The 23,337-nt window shown below is 39.7% G+C and overlaps 1 protein-coding gene across 1 annotated transcript; it reads right to left on the bottom strand.

Annotated features, from left to right (window-relative positions):
• Window positions 1-58: 58 nt before the first annotated feature.
• cracr2aa (calcium release activated channel regulator 2Aa) lies at window positions 59-22,518 on the bottom strand. The gene is made up of 18 exons (XM_034085361.2): window positions 22,408-22,518; window positions 19,428-19,798; window positions 17,444-17,555; window positions 17,150-17,339; window positions 10,706-10,852; window positions 10,487-10,577; window positions 10,288-10,383; window positions 8,754-8,941; window positions 7,958-8,029; window positions 6,920-6,965; window positions 6,668-6,744; window positions 6,140-6,488; window positions 5,846-5,978; window positions 5,432-5,513; window positions 4,617-4,731; window positions 4,282-4,383; window positions 3,837-3,913; window positions 59-1,942 (listed from the first exon to the last, which is right to left on the bottom strand). Exons 2-18 carry the CDS (start codon window positions 19,614-19,616, stop codon window positions 1,852-1,854), a joined length of 2,157 nt encoding a protein of 718 aa, XP_033941252.1. The 5' UTR covers window positions 19,617-19,798; window positions 22,408-22,518; the 3' UTR covers window positions 59-1,851.
• Window positions 22,519-23,337: the final 819 nt, after the last annotated feature.

The following is a 23,337-nucleotide window of genomic DNA, read 5'->3' as shown; positions in this document are numbered from 1 at the left end:
GTGTGACTGTGACTTATTTTCATGTAATTTAAACAGGAAGAGAACTTTACACTTGATATTAACATTAACATTTCTTTATTTTTTATATATTGACATGTTTATATTTACATTAAAGTGAAGTGCAAGACACTGGCAGTAGTGGAGCACAATAAGTGACCATAGTGCAATACCAAAGAGCAAAATCTGAACTTTTTACTAAAACACATCAGAGTTGATGTTACAGACACACCATTTTCATAAAATACTTGGCACGGAGGCATACAGTCCATCCATCCATCCATCTTCTCCCGCTTATCCGTGGTCGGGTCGCGGGGGTAGCAGTTCCAGCAGAGAGCCCCAAACTTTCTTTTCCCTGGCGACATCAACCAGCTCTGACTGGGGGATCCCAAGGCGCTCCCAGGCCAGCGAAGAGATATAATCCCTCCACCTGGTCCTAGGTCTACCCCTTGGTCTCTTCCCAGCTGGACGTGCCTGGAACACCTCCCGAGGGAGGCGCCCAGGTGGCATCCTAACTAGGTGCCCGAACCACCTCAACTGGCTCCTTTCGACGCGAAGGAGGCATATCAAAATGAAATGAAATAAATATGTTCTGCAAATAACTGGGGGAGGCCAGTACTTAATATATATCAATAGTAATGATACACAAAAGATGGTAAAAAGGGCAAAAATTACAATATATTAGTTATTTCGGTACCACTTTACAATAAGACTACCCTTATAAAGGATTCATAAAGGGTTTATAATTAGGTTATGAATTAAGTTGGAAACACATTATTAATCATTAAGAACCATTTATAAACCAGTGCTAACATAGTTGTCATACATCAACACAGGCTCACTATTTGCCAAGATGACTAAGCCTTATATTGGCTACTTAGCGAGAATCAACTCAGTGAGCAACAGATACCAAGGATGCTGGCTGATGAAGAAGACAAAGTAAGCTAAGTAGCCAATATAAGGCTTGGCAGTACAGATAAATGTGGGCTCACTATTTGGCAAGCAACCGGTCACAGTTGCCCTGTTTATCTCATGTCTTATAAAAGCTTATTAATGATTTATAAAGTGTTTCCAACCTAATTAATACATTAATTACAAACTATTCGTAACCCTACACATTATTTTCATTCATTAAGGCCACAACAGAGAAGCACGTTTCTGCTGTGCTTCACTGGATCAGAGTGGTTTTGTTCTTACTTTATACACACAGACAACACCTAAAAAAAAACGTGCCATTTCCTACAAATAACAACAACTTATCTTGGCCCTAATAATTGAATCAACATCTCACAGTCAGAACACACACTGTAAAACCTAAAACCGTCATTAAGGTAGTGTTTACTGCGAGTTGGTTTGACAATGCATTACATTTAACTGTTGTTGACTTATGTCTGTGTACAAAAGCTGAACAGCTACAAAAAATACACATAACACTGAATGAAAACATTGATATTTAAGGGAACACGTCCAGCGGTGACATATAAAGTTTTCTCGGAAGCTAAATAAATATTTTGAGATCCGCGGTCCCAACATTAAAAAGGTATTTGACTTGACTTACATTTGTTCAGTTGTTTATATAAATATATCTTTCTTTAGAATGTTCTTACATTCTTCTTACTTATATTATTATTTTACTATATCTTCCTGAAACTTGAGGAAGTTCACACTAACATGGACAGTTTACAATGTGCAATAACGTACACACGGTATGAATGCTGGTGTTTACCCGGAGCGGCACACGGTGGAAGACAGTGAGGAGTTGTGCTGACTTTCATAACAATGTGTCCTCAGAGGTCACTCCGTCTGTTTCTTAGTAAAGGGTAGTGCTACTGTGTGTGTTGGCTGCGTTTACTGTTAGCAGCAGGATCTCTTCTTCTCTGAGGGTCCGCCGCCGACCAGCTGCACCGTCTTCTCCTTCTCTCGGTCCTCCTGCTCCTTCAGGATTCTGAGAGTCACAAAGAGGTATAAACAAATGGAGCAGTGCGCAATTTGCAGCTGCGAATTCTACTGTATTCTAACCTGCAAATGCTTCAGTTCTCCTCTATCTTTATAAAGTGTTTGAACCCTGCAGGTTCTTCATTTCTTACTGGGGATTATCTGCAACTATCCTTGCTTAGGTATCATGTATGTGTATTGTGTTTGATGTCACAGCATTGAGTGACTGACAGTAGAAGTATCAAGTCAATTGAGAATAAAGGAAGCATGTTAAATGTCTTCATTTATTTGATTTATAGAAAAACACTGACAATCTCATACAAAGACAGAAAAAAAGTTGGATTTAAAAGGTCCCTTATTATACTGTTTTTCATCAATATATTATAGGTCTCAGATATGTACAAAACATGTCTCTGAAGTGTTTGGCTGAAATACCAAACAGATCATTGCAGCATCCCATAATCCCCTCTGTTTCAGCCCTGTTTCAAAAGTGCTCATTCTCTGTCTGTTACTTTAGATGAAAATAAGGAGCCACTCCCCACGCCCCTCTGCGAGATATTTGGTTAAAAAGAACACAATAGGCGCGTTCACACCGGAGTACTTTTCCCCGTACCTTTCCTGTTTAGTTCCGTTAGTACCCCTTATGTCGCATTCACACCAAAAAGAGTACTTAGTGCCAGGAACTTTTACCCCCATTTTTAGTGCCTGCTGAGAGGTGGTACTCTCCTGGGGGGGAAAAGTGCCCCAGTTCTGATTGGCTGGGTGAATTGCAAACCACGCCCCGTAAAACTCTGAAATGTTTTGTAGAGCCGCCATTTTATTATCCTTGCATTAGCATTATTAGCATTAGCATTCGCCCAGCGCAGAAACGCAGAGAGACTAACTTATGGCAACACAAAATAAAACATGGGAGCGGTGGAGATGAGGAGGTGTCGGCGTTCTGGCGATTTACTCGGAAGGCTTCAGTAGAAGCTGCTGGGACTCCCAGCAGCTTCTACTGAAGCCAGTCCCCAACTCTGGGGACTTCCGGCCGGGGACTCAGGGTGGCAGTATACGCCGTGAAGTGGTTGGCGGCCTGCCAGTAAACCCAAAGCAGAAGAAGACAAAGTGACGTCAGGGGCTCATTTGCGTAATCTTCCCTCAGGGAACTTATTCCGGTGTGAACGCGATCGGCTCTTAGTTCCATGGGGGAACTAAGTGCTGGGAACTAAGTATGGCAAAGTACTTGGTGTGAACGCGGCTATTGGTGCTCTAGGAGGAGATTCAGGTGATAAGGTGGGGGGGGGGTTACCTTGGTTGGAGATTGGCTAATGGTTACACAAGCCAAAAAATCTTTATGACATCATAAAGTGGCCAAAATCTAATCAGCTCATTTTCAGACAGGTTTTTATATAAATGGATCAGCACAAAAAGAGAGAGAATCTTTTTTCCTGAAATGTTCGGAGTCTCTCTACACAGAGGGGACACATGTTTATGTATAAAATACATGAACAAGTGGATTTTGCATAATAAGTGACCTTTAAGATTTTAAACACCTTTTAAAAAACACTGGCAAAGAAAAGACATAGAGACCAACTTTACAATTAACAACATTTAAAAAACTAAACATTGATTGCGCTGAGTTTGAAACAATTACGGAGCAAAAAACGTTGTGACTCGTAAACATTGCTTCAGTCTTGCAGTGAAATCTGTGTTTTAAAGCCAACTTTTATTAAAAATGCAGATACCTATTGTGTAGCTATTTGCTCAAAGCATACAGCCCTAACAGAATACGAGTCGTTTGTGCCAGAACACAGAACAATTTAAATATGTGTCTCTCTACATTATTAAACTGCTTACTTCAATAGTTTACTTCCAATGTAGGTTTCTTTTAAACTCACACAAATGTCATACATTTTGCTCACCTGGCTAAATGAATCATGGACTCCGCCACATTGCGTCCCGTGCACGCACTGCACTCATATAAGGTCATTTGGCAGTCCTAATAAAGAGGCAGAGAGCACAGTGTGCACATTGATCAAGGTTAAAGTCATCTTTGTACTAATAGTGGCAACAAAAATCATTCCTCATGTAACAATATTAGTCTTACATGGTTCTTTACAGTCACCATAGAAACTAAAGTAAACACCATGAGGGATAATGATACAAAGAAAAAAAGATGATGAAAAAACAGCCGCAGAATAATCTTGGAGTCATTTCCTTGTTGTTCTGTAATCACGTTTCTTTCTTTCGTTCATCATATCTTTAGAACACAGCACTTCTGTATGTGGGTTTTCTGTGGTTGGATGGGCTGGAAATGGATTTGTCGGTGAGGTCCTTGAGCTTAGTGGATAAAATCAACAAACTGACCTTGGCTAATCTTTCGCCCATTCCTTTCTGAACTTGTCTCTCGATCTCCTTGTCCGTTTTGTTTGCCAAGAGCATGATGGGAATGTCTTCGCCTGCGCCCTCCTGTGAAAGAAGGTTATCAAACATCACAGGCTCAAATAAACTGATCTTTTACAGCTAAAACACAAGGCCACCAGCTTCCCTGTATTCAACAGTACACACGATGTTTCTTTGGACTCTGCTCAAGGCAATCAGAATAAAGAAAGCAAAAGCACACAATTCAAGTAAAACCCAACCGTTGGTTCAGCTTGTTTTATTTGAATGTGTGCAGCTCATTGTCACTGTTAGCGTCTTACCTTTACATTTGTAAGCCACTGTCTGACAGCGTTGAAGCTCTGCACGGCTGTGATGTCATACATCACAACCACTCCGTCAGCCTTTCGAAATAACTGTTTGGTGATGCTACGATACCTGCAGGATGGGCGAAGGGAAAAAGACGGGAAGAGGAAGTGCTGTGTTTACTGTGCCATTTCAAATTCGCAAAAATACATGAATGTTGTCTTCACATGTGAAATGAGTGAGGTGCGTTGTGACACAAATGCAAACTTAAACTCTGAAAAAGGAAAACATTCCATTCAATGGGAATTCAAAACATTTAAATAAACTGTTTTAAAAGAAAGTAGTTGCACAGTGCCACAACTAAAGCAAAAGTAGAGGTCCATTGAGCCCACTGAATTCAGTCATTTGATTGGTCTATTGAAATAATCCTTCTATTTGGTCCATTGAAACTAATTGGCTCATTGAAAGAAGCAATTATATTGGACCATTCAATCAAGCTCTGGGATTGGTTCATTAAAAGCAAGCACGGACTATAGAAACTCTTGGATGATATTGCTTGCATTTAGCTTAGCTCTTAGTTGCTTTTTGATTTTCCTGTAACAAAAATACTAATACTATCGAACATCACTGTATTCTTTTTCTTACATACGCCTTTTTTGGGGGCATTTCTCCCCTGAGTTATAGCTGATATGGATGATTAAGAACATCTGTTGTATCTATATATTACATGTCTTAATTTTTCTTTTCACAGAAATGTAAGAAAGAATTAAAAAGAAAAGTATGATTATGTTGCTGCATGAGACCCAATGTTTTCCTTCTGTTGATGCCTCACCTCTCTTGTCCTGCTGTATCCCACAACTGCAGTGCCACCTGGCTGTTATCCACAATAATTGTCTTTACACTGTAATCTATACCTAAGCACACACACAAGAAAATGTTAGTCAGCATATTTGATTTTAATATATAACTGTGAACTATTCTTACAACACAGAACAAACTTCTACATTAGTACCAGTATACTAATATATATGTTGACAGAAATTCATATGATTTTTGCACAATTTAAAAGTCACACATTATAAGTGAAAGGGCTTTTGGTAGTGTTGTAAAACCTATTTTTTATTGTTTTTTAAAGCAACATGTAATCTTCCAACAGCTTTAAAGAAAGAAGTTTAAAGATGTATATTCTACACAGTGTTGCCATTGCTCCAGACACAAGTGTGTGTCTGCTGTATTCTGTACGTACCCACAGTGGCAGAAGTGCCAGGGTGGAAGCTATCATCACAAAATCGCCGGAGAAGGGACGTCTTTCCCACACTGGAGTTCCCAACCAGGACGATCTTGAAGAGGCGGTCGGGCGGTGAAGGACTGCTTTCCTCCTGGGAAAACAGGAAGCACGGTAACAGAGAATAAACAAAGCTTGTGGGATAAAAAGCCCTATATTTGTAAGGAGGGCTTTAACAGCAGTAAACATAATGAGAGTTGTAACAGGTCTCCTCCCTGTAGCCTGACTTGAATGCATCGATGTCCACATGCTTACAGTTATGCTGGTTTCCTTGCCAACAGGCTGACCCCTTGGAGATGTGGGGGTTTCCCTTTCCTCCACACGTTCTTTCGTCTTTTGCTGTTGGGCAGAAGACGCTCCCAGAATATCGCTCATCACCAAGTCTATATTCTCCTCATTGGCAGAGGCTTCTTCTTCTTCACTGCACTCCTGAAGAGGAGTTTGGGCCACAGAGCCAGTCTGGAGTAAGCTGGGGAGGGGGTCCTCCTCGATGGAGATGATCCTCTGGAGGTGTCCTCTTGTGTTCACTCTGACGTAGGACTGGCTCGACCCGTTGGCTAGGTTGTGCCTCGCCGAGCTGGTGGTTATCTCCTCCTCATCCTCACTGCAGATAGGGAGTAACATTAAAGCTACGGTGCTAATCGAAAGAACACACATCCAATACACTTGGTGAAAAAACAGAGGATGCACTGTAAAATAAATGTGGTTTGCGTTCCATTCGACACAACTGAGAAACAAAGGCTTATCCAGTTAAATCTCATTTATAACTTAGTGATTGTTTACCTTTTGAAGATGTTTGTATGTTTCAGAACACTCATTGAAGGCCTCAAACTTGGTGTTTTCCTATAATTCTTTGCATTCTGCAGAAATGAAAAACATGATGTTTGTATTCATATTGCAGCATGAACTTCAGGGTTGAATCCTACATTGATTATTCTGGGCTCTGGTTATCAATGACATCTGTTTATTTATCTCATCTTTAAAAGAAGACATAAGGAAGGTATATTTTGTACACAAACAATACATGTCTCATACCTGAAAGCATATGTCCTTCTCATCCCGTAAATGTTTGTTCATTTCCCTGAAGAAGTAAACATTTTAAAATGAGTGAGAAATCTTATCATTTAAATGCCGTAGCTAATTGACTGTTTAGCTGAAGATCTTCTGAAACAAAGCTTACACACTCAAGTATTATTGAAAAGTATTCATCATACATTTTGAAAGTTTTGAAATCTTGCATTGCACTGTCAAATTAAGAGAATAAAATAGAATTCCTTTATTGTCATCGCACCAGGTACAACGACATTTAAAAAAGCAATCCTCGCAGTGCATTTCCACATAAAACGAATACATATATATCTATATAAACATATGCTCACACATCCATACCAACATGCATACATGCCCGCACATCATTTAAATACAGTTTACAATATAAAAAACACAGGGATGATATTTTGCATCTCTGATGTCGATAAGTTAATAAATTAATAAAACTATTAAAAAGTAGTGCAGTTGCAAGTTGTAATTGTGTGTGTGCTAGTTCAGCGTTTGACGGTGTTCAGTTCTCGTATGGCTCTGGGGTAAAAACTGTTTTTCAGTCGGTTTGTCCTTGATTGAATTGACCTGTAGCGTCTACCGGAGGGCAGAAGAGCAAACAGGAAGTGTCCAGGGTGTGAAGAGTCTGCAATTATTTTGCCTGCTCTGTTGAGGCAACGTTGGCTGAAGAGTTCCTCCAGAGAAGGCAGTGAGCAGCCGATGACCTTCTGGGCTGTGTTGATGACCCTCTGAAGGGCTTTCCTGTCCTTTTCTGAGCAGCTGGCACACCACGTGGTTAGGCAATATGCCAGCACACTCTCTATGGAGCAGCGGTAGAAAGACACCAGAAGCTTCTCACCCAGACTTGAATTACTAACTGAGCTGTGATTGCAAATTATTTTTGTTATTTTCCGACAAAGTACACATAGCATCTGGACAGCTTTTTGAAGGCCTTGTGATTTGAAACCACATGATTAATATAAATGTCTCTTTACTGCGTTTATTTATTTTTTGGGTGCCACTCTCCATCCTTACCTCAAAAGGTCCAGTTGTTTGAGGAGGCTTGTTCGCTCTCTCTGCAGTCCCTCAGTCAGTCTGTATATTTCACTGTATTAAACAAAAACCCATCCTGTATTACTAACACATATATTTTCACAATGTGTTATACTTTGTTAAACAAAACCACCCATGGTTTACTGCCTCTCTAACGAGTACTGCAAGAATGATTCAGCATTTTAACTTCTGGTTCACTTGTCTCAAAGTACATTTCTGTATGTATTTTGGTGTTAAATACGTTTCTGTGGTCTGTGCTTACAGTAACACAAACGTAAGATATTTAAATCTTCTGTTTTTTGGCTTTACTCATATAAATGTCCCCGCTATAGGATGAATGAGGGATTTCTGATACTCATACATTTGACAAGCTACAACATATCTTTAAAAGATTGTTGCTAACAAGTAACTAAATCAGACTACAGAGGTTGTACGGTCGCTATTCCACTTTTTTAAACTTTGGCAATTGTGTTTATTTTTCATTGTCCTAATTTCTGAGGATGACCTTGATGTATTACATTTTTTTTAAACTTTTCATTGCCTCAGAGCTTATTTCCCGCCATAATCTAAAATCCTATCAAAAAAGTTAATTGTTTCATCAAGGGCGATGATAACGTCTGGGTTGGCCTGCAAAAACATTACGACAGCGCTCTATTTACTGTGGCAAAAACAAGTCATTGTATCCTGACCAATGAGCAAGACAAAGCTAATTGAGAGGCAAAATAATAAGTCAGGAGTTATGAAGGAGCCTGAGTGAGTAAGAATAGCTACAACTCACAACTCCTTCTCCTCATGAAGCCGTGTGGACTGGTCCTGCAGCAGACTCAGCTGATCCTGGGCCAGCATCAGCTCCTGGCTGGTGTGCTCCAGCTCCCGGGACAACTCGTCATTCGTGTTCTTCAGCTTCACGTTCTCCACCTTGGTCTCATGTTGTTCAGAGTGAAGATCGTGGCACTGATGCTCCAACTGGAAAAGGTGGTCAAAAATGGAACAAGATCAGTAAAAATAGTTTGCTTAAGATTAAATACTTGTTCTTATTTTATACTTAAAGAGCAAACCAGAACAAGTAGGTACTTTTAATGAGGCAGTACTGACCTTGTATTAGATATTAGAAACATCTGGTATATTTGTAACTAATGCAGCTAGTGTTATTCACATGTTGTACACTAGAAGTCCCTCTGATCACAACACACTGTAAATACAACCTGTAAGACTTTATGTAGGGAATATATCAGACTTTAGTGCCTCCTAGTGGTACAAACATTCACATATTGTTATTGCTGTCAACGTGTTAATTGATTTGACTAATTGTATGGATGTGACAGCATTATGTGAAGGACAAATATCTTCAAACAGCCTACAGATATTTTTCAAACAAACTGGTTTTGTAACATTAAATAAATGAACAGATCCATAGTAAATTATTTTAAAGCTGTGAGCCTGTTTGCTAATGTATTGACTGCTCCTCAACACTGGGACACATCTGACTTGAATTAGAGGTGATAAGGGGCTGTGCAAAACAAGAAACGTCCTTGTGTGCATGACCAGAATGAATTCAGTTCACTAATTAGCCTTAAAAGCCTGAGAGCAAGTGTTTAAACGTAGGTGTGACAGAACCTATTAACATCCGGCAGCAGGCGATCAACACACACTGCTGCTGCTGAAGTGTGAGGTCAACAGAGATGCATCAATTAGACTGCATTCGATAAAACGGACAAAATCAAAATACAACTCCTTTTAAAAGGAGCGGTGGTTAATGCTTAAATGCAAATCGGCAGTCGGGTTGTGGTAATGACTTGGTTTTGTTGGTTTCCTTTCTGCTTCATATCAAGTAGATGGGGCCCTACATATCAAGCCGAGTCAGTGTAAACATCATCATTTTGGGATACTTTTTTTCTTTTTCAGAAACGTAGCTTTTAACAGCAGAAACATCTTTTTTTTTCTTCATGACTAATTAATTAGTTTGCATATACATGTATGCACGAAAATAGGCTTCCATATAAATGTTTCGTACAGGAGAAATTCACAAACGTTTATTGTGTGTTCCTTAAATGATTGAGAACATGTATTTGTAGTGCACTGGGCACCGAGATCTATCATTGTGTTATATGATGACAAATAAAAAAGGTGTTGATGATATAGAGGTACTAAATCACTTCATTAGTTTATTTACAGCAAAGTTATCTGTCCTCTAAATGTGTATCTGTGATGCTGCTGAGTTTGCTGATGGATAACTAAAGTGACAGACACTATTAATAGACAGTGAACTACATAGCACTTTTTGTGAAACCATGCATCCATCTCTCACTCACCCCTCTCTGCTTCTGAAAGAGCTGTTCTAGCTCCTTCTCCTTACTGGACAGCTGCAGCTCCAGGTCCTGACTGAGACTCAGGAAGCGCTCATAGTCCTTTATGTGTAGACATTTGAAAAAAGGACACAGTACAAGGGTGATGAGGAAGAAGCTGGCAGTGATGTATAACAACACAAGACAACTAGTTTGATATGAGTACCTGCAGGACAATCCTGTCTTTTTCACTTTTTATTTGCTGCTCCATTTCCTCATAAAGGCGCTGGATCTCAGTATCGTGTGTTGCTGATTTCCTATACGGGTAAAAGCAAGACACAACGGTGTGCTGAGCATAGTTTGTAGAAGTAAAAAATACCTTTCATTAAGTCACTTTAATTCATACTGTACAGTTTTGAATGACCCCGTTGATAAGCACAAAGACCTTTTGAGAGCGTTCTCCATCTCCCTCTTCTCCTGGGTGGCCTCTATGATCTTGGACGTCACTCTGGACAGGAAGTCTTCAAAATTGGATAAAAGGTGAGGTTCGTCTCTGCGCAGCGTGGCCCACAGACTGCGCACCTCAGCAGGACTAAGGGACAGAATGAGCAGAGGTAACCAAGTGCATTATCAAACTCAATGTCTGATATCTGCAGTCTTTGTCAGGAGGTTTTGTGAGAAATGTACTATTCTTTTAATATCATTTGTTTTATTCAAGGACATGGGTGGAATCTCTAGCACAGCAACACATACTAATATATAGATGCAGTCGCTCAAGTACAAGATGAGTTGATGTGTTTTTAAGGACATGATGTTCTTTGCCTTGAGAAATCTATTTATACATTGAGTAAACATTCTTAAACTTTTGTCATAGTAATACAAATAGTACTAAAGCTTTATTGTATAGCACTTTTATATGGGCTCAGAACAGTCTCATAATACACACATGCACACAGCAGGATTCACACTTGCATTTCCGGATCCACACTTGTGTTTTTCACAGCACACACAAATGTGTTCCGTTTCATATACATGTAAATACAATCCAAATACAGAAAAAAGTTTTACATATGTATTTTTGATCCTCACATATTTGTTTTCCGTTTAAATCCCCTGAACCTGCAAATACAAACCGCTTTCTGTGCACGGATCGCTGTGCATTCGTGTGTGGGTTTTTGAGACTCCCCTGACGGTCAGCCGATTCGTACTTGTAATTTTTTCAATTCTAAGCCAATCACATGAGCGCGCCCCCACGAGGGTATTTCTTGCGTTCATGACGTATGGACGCATTTTGCGCTGTCCGGAGCTGACAGGTCCATGGAGCCTGCATTTCAAGCTGTTAGAACTGTTAGCGCCGGAGCCTCGCAGCGGGGAAACAGACTTTTACTGATGAAAAGAACATCTACACATGCTTATTGTAGTTTTAAGTGCATTGCCTTGCTGCCTGTAGCACCATCCTTGATGGAGCATATGTGTGGCCTGGACCTGTATTTTACAGGAAAGGAGTGAGCAGAGGGTCGAGTTGTCCATTCTTGTTCTGTTTTCTGTGACTATCTTCCTCACCATAATGAACACCCTCGCAGACGCTGATGCACACGCTACTAAAGAGACGCACTACCATGGAAACCAAACAATGGTGTACCTGTATTAAAGTCCAAGTGGAAACAGTCGTGAGTAAATCTGATTTTGTCAGAAATCGGGAGAAATGTGGGAGAAATATGAGGAGAGTAGAGAGAGTGTTTGAATGCGTACATTAACAGGTTTATGATATCACTGCCCCGTCTAAGACACGAGTGGTAATTACGTTTGACTCGAGTGTTTCGTCAACTTAATGTGTTTAAAATAACACTTCGGCATACAGTATGTGACTATAAGTGTTGCACGGCCAGATACGGCTTGGGAAGCTGACTCGATGAATAAGGCTAGTCAACACAGCTGACAGCCGGCGTGAAACTCGAGCGATTATTCGCATCGTGTCCGGTGTGAACGCACCATTATTAAAAGTATTATAATTACAAAAAAATCGCCACTCTCAGTACAGCGCCACTTTCCGAACAGGAAATGCATGGAAATTATTAAAAATAATAATAATATATATATATAAATAAAGACATCTTGTATTTTAGTTACACCCGCTATTGATTAATTTAGTCAACATTGGACCTTGACACCGTCCACATAGCTATAGTGAAATAATATAAGCCTCTTTGATTTAATAATCGGAGCTGAAACCTCTCTGCCATCTCATATAACACACACTTCCTTACTTATCTTTGAATAATAATAATGTAAAAATAAAGACGACAATACTACGGTCCTTCGGTCCTGAGATTAGCGCCTGCAGGCAGGCTATGGGGGTTATTCTCTATCTTTATTCAAGAGCGTGGTATTTAAATTTGAGAGCATACTTTATGTATTTATTTCCCTCAAACTCTGTCCTCGCACTCAAATAGTGCTGCTTGCACTTAGATTTGCTCTGCTTGTGCTCAAACTGTACGCTTGCACTCAGATATATTGCTGCTCAGAATTATTCTGTGCGCGCGCTCGAAATTTTTGTGCAACAATCCTGTCAAAATCCCTCAACCAATAGGAGGCCAGGTGTCCTTGCGGGTGCGTTCGCTTTACTTATTACAGCGTCCCGTCAGGGCGGTTACTCTTTGGTTTATAAACTCCAGCCCTCCGCGGCTTTATAACATAACATGTACATCACTTCGCTGTACAACTTGTGGGGGTGTAAGCACAGTTAGTACATGTTTATAAAACGGACAATTCAAATCAAGCAATCTGATGTTTCTTAGTCGTGTTATAATGAGCGTATATCCCCCGGGTATAATTGTAGTTACTTTTCACAAGTCAGTATCCCTCCGCGTCTGAGGACCGTTACAACCATATGGTTACAACTGTTACATTACGTCCGTCACGAAACTAACTAACTAACAAAGCTTAAAATGGAAACATTTAAGGTTAACTTCGACCTCCGGGGTGGCCTTACTATGGAGGAGTGGATTGAGAAGTGCCTATCTCCAGAAAAAAAAGCACCTAAACGACGACAATGCTGTCTGTCTATTATGTTCTCTAGCTGTTATTGTTGTTGCATAGCAACCACCTCGCACTATGTTTTGTGCAGAAGGCAACGGAGGGACTATTTTATTTTGAACATCATTATTTAATAATAAAAACTATTTAAATTGGAGTGTGTATTTTTCTTTCACATTGCCAGCCACACGTGGTAACCGTTTTATAAATGCAATAGCTCACTTCAGGCCGTGATATACGAATATCTATCGACACTCCGCTTCGCGTCGGGCCGAACCAAGCCGTAGCACAACAGTGCTGGAGCAGAACAACAGTCTGGAGGAAGAAGTGGGCCGGTCGGAAAATTCACTAGCACCCCCTCCCAGAGCTCTATATATGGCGCTGCCCCCTCCTCCCGTTGACAATTTACTAGCGATAACGAGGGCCGGTCGAGATTCCCGGGCTGATTTTTAGTCCCAGTACGCCACTGAGCGTAGCTATTATGTAAGGTGCTAACTGTGCTTCCTCCTCCCCCCCTCAAAAAAAAGTTGTAAATCAAACAAGTGAAGTACATGTTATAAAGCCGTGGAGGGCTGGAGTTTATAAACCAAAGAGTAACCGCCCTGACGGGACGCTGTAATAAGTAAAGCGAACGCACCCGCAAGGACACCTGGCCTCCTATTGGTTGAGGGATTTTGACAGGATTGTTGCACAAAAGTTTCGAGCGCACACAGAATAATTCTGAGAGCAGAAAAAGTTTTGAGCGCGCACAGAATAATTCTGAGCAGCAATATATCTGAGTGCAAGCGTACAGTTTGAGCACAAGCAGAGCAAATCTAAGTGCAAGCAGGCACTATTTGAGTGCGAGGACAGAGTTTGAGGGAAATAAATACATAAAGTATGCTCTCAAATTTAAATACCACGCTCTTGAATAAAAATAGGGAATAACCCCCATGGACCTGTCAGCTCCGGACAGCGCAGAATGCGTATATGAAGTGCTACGTCATGAACGCAATAAATCATACCCTCGTGGGGGCGCGCTCATGTGATTGGCTTAGAATTGAGGAGACATCTGATTGGCTATAGATAGAAAAAATTACAAGTACGAATCAGGTGACCGTCAGGGGATTACTTTTCAAACATAGGTGCAGCTCAAAGTCCTTTAACAAAATGGCACACATAACACATTTAAACAGAGAACAATAACATTTAATTAAGTGCCTTTATGTGCACATAAAGAGTATAATAACATATTCTAATAATTGAAGGAACGCAAGGATGTAAAAAAGGCATGATGATAAAAAGTTATAATGATCCTAAAGTTCACAACAGATGACCTTCTCATTAAAACAAAGGAAGATATAAGACCAAATGATTACAAAGAATACAAATATAAAAGGAAACATATATATATGTACAAACAGGCTACTGAAGACGACCTTAGGGCTCGTCCAAGGACATAATCAGTGATATATGAGGGGGGCAAACCATTAGGAACTTTAGAAACCAGTAAAATGAATTTGATCAGAAATATGATTTTCAGTGCGGGTTTGAATGCTGTTGAATGCAATATTGAAAAATTGAGAATAACACTAATAAAACATATTGAAATAAGCATTTCAATCCAACTATCAAAACTGGGTGATGACAGAAATATAATACTATGTAATTATCTTTCAGCCAGTGGTTCTCAAACTTTTTCTGTCAGGAAAAGTTGGGCCCCCCCAACACAAATAGTCACGTAATGGGCCAAGTTAACATTTATTAAAAATACATCAATATGAACGTGACCATTCCTTTCAAAAACAAAAAAAAATCACTTTTCTAGGACAGTGATAATAAAACAATGCTTCATAAGTCTGTGTGGTAAAAAAAAAAAAACATAATACAATTGTGCAATCCCTTTGCTAGAACAATAAGTTATAATACTTTGCAATCTGTGCAAAAAAATGAAAAGAAAGAAAATGCTGATATTTGGCAAAAAAAGTGTGTCTTATCATCACAGCATGAGTGGCTGCAATGAGCCTGTTTTGCACTGCACATTTCTTCAAAACGGGGTTGCAAGCTCAGTGGCGGTGCCAGAGATTTATTATAGGTGCTGTGGGGTAGCTTGACGTTTCATAGAGGGTGCTCAAACATTTAGGGTTTCCCATTAATGTACCGGGCGTTACAGTGGAATTTTCTACTGCAACACTCCCCACGCACACAGTGTACCCGCGACTGTTACAATGAAGGCTCGATAATCAGCTCACGGCATATAGGTGTAAGCAGGGGTAAAGTGCTATTTTTATAAGTGGGGAGTGGACCTAAGGGGGGTCCGGGGGCATGCTCCCCGGGAAGATATATTTTTAAATATTGAAGTTAAAAGCATCAATCTGGTGCACTTTGAGAGCAACATTAAGAGATCTATGGATACCTCTCTCAACACCCAGATGAAACAGAACTGAAACCGATTTACTTTTTCTTTATGGATATTTTACAAATCACTCCCCTTTTAAACTTTATTATTTTTTTACTGTCATATAGTATTTCATACCTGTTTTTCCTTTATTCTTTTATTTTTTTATAACTATAATGATCATATAAACATGTGCCTCGGAAATAATTGTTTACATTAATCGTGACCAAAACGTTTGAGACCCCGGCCACCCACGGCTCTCTCTCTCACAAAATGGCTCGTTCCACACACACACAGAGCGCCCCCCACTTTGAGAAACACTGCTGTAAGCCAACATAAGGTAGGGAAAAACAAACACTTCCCTTGAAGCTTTTTCAACAGTTACACATCCTTTAAATCTGGCCAACATCAATATCAGTCAGTGTTGCACAAACTCATCTGATCTGAAATGTCAACTGGAGCTAACCAGGTAGGCGGAAGGCAAAAGGACGTTTACATTTGGCATCCACCTCCACCACTGTTTGCTTTTACTGAGTTGTTTGTTAAAGGTGAGTCTATTCATGCTCTTCATAAGATCCTGTCTTTATCCAGAGTTATCTTTTTTAGGCAAACAGACAAGAGCTTCAAATGCCTTTCAATATTGAATAATGCAGAGAATATTAAAATGATTCAGATACGTTTTGTGAAGTGGGGCTTAAGTGTGAAGCTTTTCACTAAGCCTAATGTGTAATGCTACATTTCTATGCTTCAAACACAAAACTATAAGTAACATACTTCAATATTTAAGCTGTCACACTACTTAAAGGGGCCGTATTATGCTCATTTCGAGGTTCATATTTGTATTTTGTTCATCTACTGTGACATGTCGACATGCTTCAAATGTTCCTCATACTGCCTGTGCTGCAGCACCTCTTTTCACCCTCTGTCTGAAACCAGAGCCCAGTCTGCTCTGATTGGTCAGCTGGACGCCGGCTCTGTAGTTATTGGTCAACGCCCCTTAGCCTATCATGTACAATGTGTTGGATTGCTAGCCAATAGAGGTGCAAGTGTTACATAGTGATGTAATTACGTTATGGAAGAAAACAAAGGAGTCCAATCGAGGCGTTTCAGGCAGGGGTCGGGGGGTTTGGGAGAGAAACTCCTTCCAGAGGGATCTTTGGGATTTTAGACTTTGCAGACCATTTACATTCACAATGACCTTGATAACACACTACAGAAAATGGAAAACACCGAAAAGCATCATAGGGCCTCTTAAAATAAAAGAGGCAGAGCAGAGATTGCTCACAGGAACGGCTTTGTTTGAGAGTGGAAACTTCCAACTCTTGTTTAGTTTGATTAGCTGAAAAAAGTCTCAGGCTAGGTTGCCTAAAATGTAGTGTAGACTTAAAGCAGACATTAACAAAGTGTGCAAAGATATGACGTTGCTTATCACCACACGGTGTAAACACAAAGAACACACGCCCATACAGTACTCACTCTTCAAAGACGCTGTTCGCCCCGAGGCTCTCCATGAGCATGCCGAAGTGTTTCTCCTCTTCATCCTCGTCTGGTCTCGCCAGGCTCTCCTCCCACTGGGTCTGGTACAGGACCTCTGTCGGGCTTTTACAGGCGTTCTTCTCCCCCATGCCTTCCTCTACTGAAATCTTCTGACCTGATAAAAACGTACCTAGAAAAACAAATGTATCCCAGAATTTAAGTCCACAATCAGACTACTCTTTCTGTGATAGTAATGTTCTTTTTTGTAGAAACAGAAACAGAAATAAATCGTACTAAAGCCGGAGGAGAACTCGTCGAGGGTGAGAAATCCATTGCCGTCAGAATCGAGGGTATCAAATACGTTCTCCAACTCCTCCGCACTGAGAGGGAGCTCAGCATTCAGCCTCTATTTAAAAAGACACAAAACACAGCTGCTACTGACGAGAACATTAACCCTACTGTAGCTATAACAACTACTACTTAAGCCCTAAGAGCACAGACATTAGTGCAGTAGCTCATCAAGTGGAAAGGAAAACACGTGGTTATTTTTAAACTAAAGTAGCCGAAAAGTTATTTTCCAAATAGCTTCTTTCTTTTTCTAAGCAGCAAATGGTTAATTGACATGCATTGTCTCAATCAACACATTGCTTCACACTCATCTAATTAAAGCAACTAACAGCTGGAATCTGTGCAGTGCAGCTACAGTTTTTAATAAGTGACCGCTGGGCAGCCCCGCAGGAACAGACAATGACTGTCCTTCAACACAATATCTTTAGCCCATTCTATCAAAAGGGACATGTTTGGCTTTTCATTATTTGATCATTCTGGCTATGTTGCATAAGGATACATGTTTGCCAGGTTGTGTTTCTTGCATCCTCAAATTCTGAAGGTTCAACTTCAGCTCCTATAATATTATTATTAATAATAATCAAAATATACACCTGAATACAAACTAATTCCCTATTAAAAGCCATGACCAATCAAGACAATGAGGCTATAGCACTCCAAGATATCAGAGTTTAAATCTATAGCCCTGGCTACAAAATTCAAATGTATTTACTATTTTCCACCATATTGATACATTTTCTAATATATTTATCTTATGGGAAAAACATGTGTTATCAATAATTATCAATACATCATTTGACGACTGTTTTTGTCACAGATACCAGAGAAACCTTTATTAAGAGATGCACAAGGGTTAAGTTAAGATAATATTTGAGAGACAGCTCCTCCGAAACCAGAGTGACATGACAGAATGAGAACCTCCCAAAAAACGATTTAACCATACTGTTGGATTATTTAGACGCAAAGCTAACACAGCCACACCTCTGTTAGCAGCTCGGGTTTTATGCTGTGTTTACACTGCTGCAAAATGTTGACCAATGGACCGGGAAAGGGTAGGATCTGTGTAAGACCATCAGCTGTTCTTGTAAAGTGTGTTATCTGGGCAGAACATATCCCTAATGTCAGCAAACAGTAGCATTGTGAAGCTAGTGCATTGGTGGTAAGACTGTGAGTCTGTGGAACTATTGTGGTTGTCAAGAGTGCCCATAAATGTTAGCAGTGCTTCTCACTGAGCTTCTTCAAGCTCTAACAGATGTAAGGAAAGTGTAAAACAAATATAACTAAGAGTAACAAGCGCTGCTTTGAGTACTGCATTTACTCTTCACTAACAGACGGTCACATAAATAGAAGTGAGAAGTTCCTGCTCGCCATCTAATTTCCAAGCTATTATCATAAACACCAGATCAAAAGCTTCCCCTCTGGGTATTTATGCTCCTCGGAGCGAGAGTCCGACAAGTGCTTCTTCAAAGGATTAGCCGCGGCAGGGATGAATATCCAAGCGGCGAGTGAATCTGCACAATAATGCGAGTGGAGTAGCTGCATGACAAAGCTTCCGGTGGCTCTCTGTGTCTCTTTCATGCTGCTTTGAATAGGCGCACATGTCCTATCTTTGTCCTGTTCAGCAGCATTAATGAGGGTGCAGGCTGTCCCTGTGTTTAATACTCACTCTGGATGAATAAGCAGGAAAACAATTATGAAACTGTGAAAGTGATCCCCTGTTTACTGTGGATGCTTAAATGTGGTCCAAACAGCGCTCATGCTTTGTTTTTAAGGAATTTACACAATTGATTCAACAAAATGTTTCTTTTTTTTCCTGTGGTAAATATGCCTCTAACTGTAATCCAACTTTCATTTAACAAACGGTGAGTTTTTACACTACTTTGTAACACTGGTGCAGTTATGGCAGTCGCCCTCGCATCAGTATCCTCACCTGCATATCCCGTCGGGAGATGAAGCCCTTGTTCTCGATGTCACACATCTTAAAGAACTCGTGGGTCTTCTCCAAAATAGTGTTTTGTCCCACCTCCCCATTCTTCGCCTCGTTGCCGCCGCTCCCTTGCCTTGAAGTTCGGGCCACCTTGGCGTTGGTCGTGGCGCGAGGAGCAGTAAAAGTTGCCATGGTATTTGTGAGTCCGTTGATACAAGAGCGTATATTTCACATGAGCAGGGCACACAGACAGAGCTTCCAAAGGAAAAGGATCCTGGAGAATTGGAGCTTCAGGCTTCGCTACATCAGAGGCTCTCACCAATGTCACAGAGCGTCATCTCTTAGCAACCGCCTCTTTAATTAGTCGATGAAACCTAGGAGAGAGACGGGAGGAGAGTCTTCAGTTTGAATAAGTACAGCTCCTCGCACAATAAAACAGCTATTAATTTAAAAATGAGTGTACTGCATCAGAAACCTATTATACAAAATATGAGGTCTAGAAAAGGAAGCACTTTTAAACTACATAAATTAGAAAGATTCTTAAAAAATATATATATATCATAAATGTGTCCTTTAGCGTGCATTTAAAAGGAACATACTTTAGATTTGTTGGGTTCTAAATATGCCAAAAAAACACTTTTTAAACAAATGATGTTGTTAATGACACAATTAGAGAAACAATATATTCATTATTGTTCTTTCTTGCTCTTTCCGCCATCTGTCACACACAGTTTCAGTCTGATTTATATTATTTTGTGCAATGTCACTCACTGCGTGCTCTACATCTGAGTCAACTGCTGCTCTTTTCCTTTACTTCAGCCCTCGCTGAGACTAATGCCTTTAGACAAGTTGAACCAAAACTCAAAAGAAAGTTGAGGTATGACGAGGAGGGTCTTGTCTACCTGGAAATATTGACTGATATAACTCACTTAGTGGTGGGTTTCATGGGGACTACAGTTCTACGGGGCACTGGTGTGGAAGACTGCCTTCAGGAGGCTGTTGTGCACCGTGAGTCGATTCATGAACAGAAGCATCAGACAGTGTGCGAGTGTGTTTACCCAAGCACATGTAGACTTGTGGGACTGGTATAAGTCAAACAGAAGAAAGTAGACAAGCATGTAGGAAGTGGAAAGACAGAGGAGAATACAGGGTGAGAGACATAACTCTAGATAACTCTAGACAAATATCATCTATATTGTTTGCTCATGAAGCTCAGTGAAGCTTTTTTAGTTGACACATTTGATATGAAATGTATTTAATGTAAGTATATAGCACTTATATGGAAGTATACTGGAAATAATATATTTGTTTATTAAACAATTGTTCTTCAGAGGTCCCTGTACATGAGTGTTAACATTTGGTTTATCTCAACATTTCTTGATATGTCATGTTTGAAGGTTTGAGCCAAAACATTGTGAAACATATTGCAGGCATGACACACATCCAGAGGAACGTCAGCAACCCACAATGAGCAAGAGACAACGGTAAAGCATTAACGAAGAAATAAGAAAGGGAACTAAGATGAAGTAGTGAAAGGTTGATGTGGTGTTTGTTTTCCCTCAAGCATACAATTGTAATATTCTTATCTTTAACAGACTCTTCTTTAAGTCAGAAGCCCTAAACATGTGTATGGCTCCTTTGTTAAAACATGGTGACAGACAGGTGGCCAGTGATTTAGGACTAGATTAGAAAGATATCAGACAATAAAAAACACTTTCAATTCCAAAGATATTTGTGATGCAACGTAAGGACATTATTTGATACCCCATTATGTCAGTCTAACTTCACTAAATTGCAATAAAGCATTCGTTAACATAATATAAACATATTTGCACTATCATTTTCCTTTAGATCCAACTTTCAAATGTGTTAGAGTACTGCTTTGCATGCAGTTACCTTATCTGTTTCAGGCTATGACCTGGAACAGCTGTTACAGCTACAGCACTCACTACTAGCTAAGCAACACAAGTTCAAACTGAAACTAAAGCTCTGTTTGAAGCAAGATAACTACACTAACTAAAAGGATAGACATATATCAATTGATAAGGATTCAAGATAAATAGTCACTTCAATATAATGTTTCTTGTATTTAGTGTGCATTAGCTTATGACAGTCATATTGTGGTCAGGCCTACAGAGAGACACATTTTGTTTGTGGTTTGTCTTCATGACCGTAAGATGTTCCTGCAAAATACTTTTGCACGAAAACAATGGCAACTTGTGCCTTCTGCAGTTGAATAAAAAGTTGGTTGTATTGATGCTGACAAGAATGACAAAGGTATTTATTTAACCCTAGCAGTAGATCCTCACTTAACCTTATCACATGATTTAGTTCCAAAAATATAAATTATGTTGCACAGGTGAAATTAAAGTAGTTGATAATGTTGGATGTTGCTCAGTAGTACCCATATTGGATTGGTTTTACATGCTGAAGGTATTTAAGGTATAACAAGTTCATTTAAGTTGTGAAATGTAAAGCTACGCCACTTCCTGAAGAAAGGTCACGACCATTTCCAACTTTAACAACACTCAACAGCCATCTGTGGTCTTTGAGGAACTGCAATGTGCCTGTTAGACCTGTCAAGTAGCCTAATTGTTACATAAGAAATGTAATTAGAACACTAAAAGCGTGTAATATGTAAACATAATGCAAGTGGAGAGGCTTGTGATAAGCTATCGTGAGCCAAGGGCAGACAACAGGTTCCAGTGTCACACGTGTAACAAGATAAAACGTTCTCTTCCTTCCCTGTTACAACTTTATTATATTGTGAAACTTCCTGTAAAGCCTGAGTGCCCATTTAGAAATAAACCTAAAATAACCTAACGTTAGCTAAGCTATGAAGAACAAGTAGAAAGTAGTTGTAAAGTAGTTGTAACATTAGGGTGCAACAGAGCACACAGTCATGTTTATAAGGCTAAAGTGCTCAGCTAAAGTGTTACTTAGTTAACGGCATGTTGGGGGTCAAATGTTTTACGTTACGTACCGGTGGATGAAAGGTGAAATTAAAGTTGGAGGAATTCATTGACGTGGTTGTTGTCAGCCGTATCCTCTTAAATTGACCTCAGTGTTTACAAGTGAACTGGCGTGAGTGCAGGAATTTGAGTGAGCAGTGACGGAGCAAAGCAAACCTGAGGGCGGGACTTCATCCAGTCATCGTTGGTAACCATAGTAATGCCAACTATGGAAAGCCATCAGTGCCAAACAACTGCACAATTTAAATTCGTTTTTTAGTGAAACTGAAAGCTTTATATAATGCTTATTTTTACAGTTTTAAATATTGGCAGACAAATGTATTTTTTTACGTTTTAAAAATAATTATTATCCTGCTAGAAAACAAGATTCGAGATTGTTCAAGATTCAAAGGTTTTATTGTCATAATGCACATAAGCTACAGTGTAGAATGGCAATGAAAATGGTATGTCCCGAGCTCCTCCAACAATGCTACATAGTAGACAGAAACAATAAAACCAATTGAAAAATGAAATGGAAAAATAAAAAATGACTTTTATTTTTTTCTTATAATAATGACTCATGATAATCAAAGTTACCTGAGATATAATAATCTATTTCTCTCTCACGCATGCACACATGCACGCACGCACACACGCACGCAAACACACATGTATTCCTGTGCCTTTTTTTCAAATGTTTGCCAATGATTATATTACAACACTCAATTTCAGGTTTCAAATTTGTGCTGCTAAAAAAGGTTTGCTGACTAAATCACATTGTCACAATTTGATGTTGGTAGGCACTTTATGTGTACATCCAAGTCTCAAAAAGTGAGCATTTCATGATGCCCCATTCTGCAGTTGTAATTCCAATAACCATCACATGATGGCAGTAAAAGACCTATTGTGAATCCATTGAAATGTATTGCATTTTCTTCCACTATAAATTGGGAGACTCATGT

This window comes from Pseudochaenichthys georgianus, chromosome 6, assembly GCF_902827115.2.
Source record: "Pseudochaenichthys georgianus chromosome 6, fPseGeo1.2, whole genome shotgun sequence".
Lineage (NCBI taxonomy): Eukaryota > Metazoa > Chordata > Actinopteri > Perciformes > Channichthyidae > Pseudochaenichthys > Pseudochaenichthys georgianus.
This window is presented reverse-complemented; position numbering and strand designations above follow the sequence as displayed.

Excerpts from the sequence above, each read along its gene's own strand:
- cracr2aa (XM_034085361.2), bottom strand. The coding sequence starts at position 19,616 with ATGGCAACTTTTACTGCTCCTCGCGCCACGACCAACGCCAAGGTGGCC. Across the intron at positions 6,745-6,919 it reads AGAAGGACATATGCTTTCAG|AATGCAAAGAATTATAGGAA; the intron begins GTATGAGACATG and ends TCATTTCTGCAG. Across the intron at positions 4,732-5,431 it reads GATACAGCAGGACAAGAGAG|GTATCGTAGCATCACCAAAC; the intron begins GTGAGGCATCAA and ends CCCATCCTGCAG.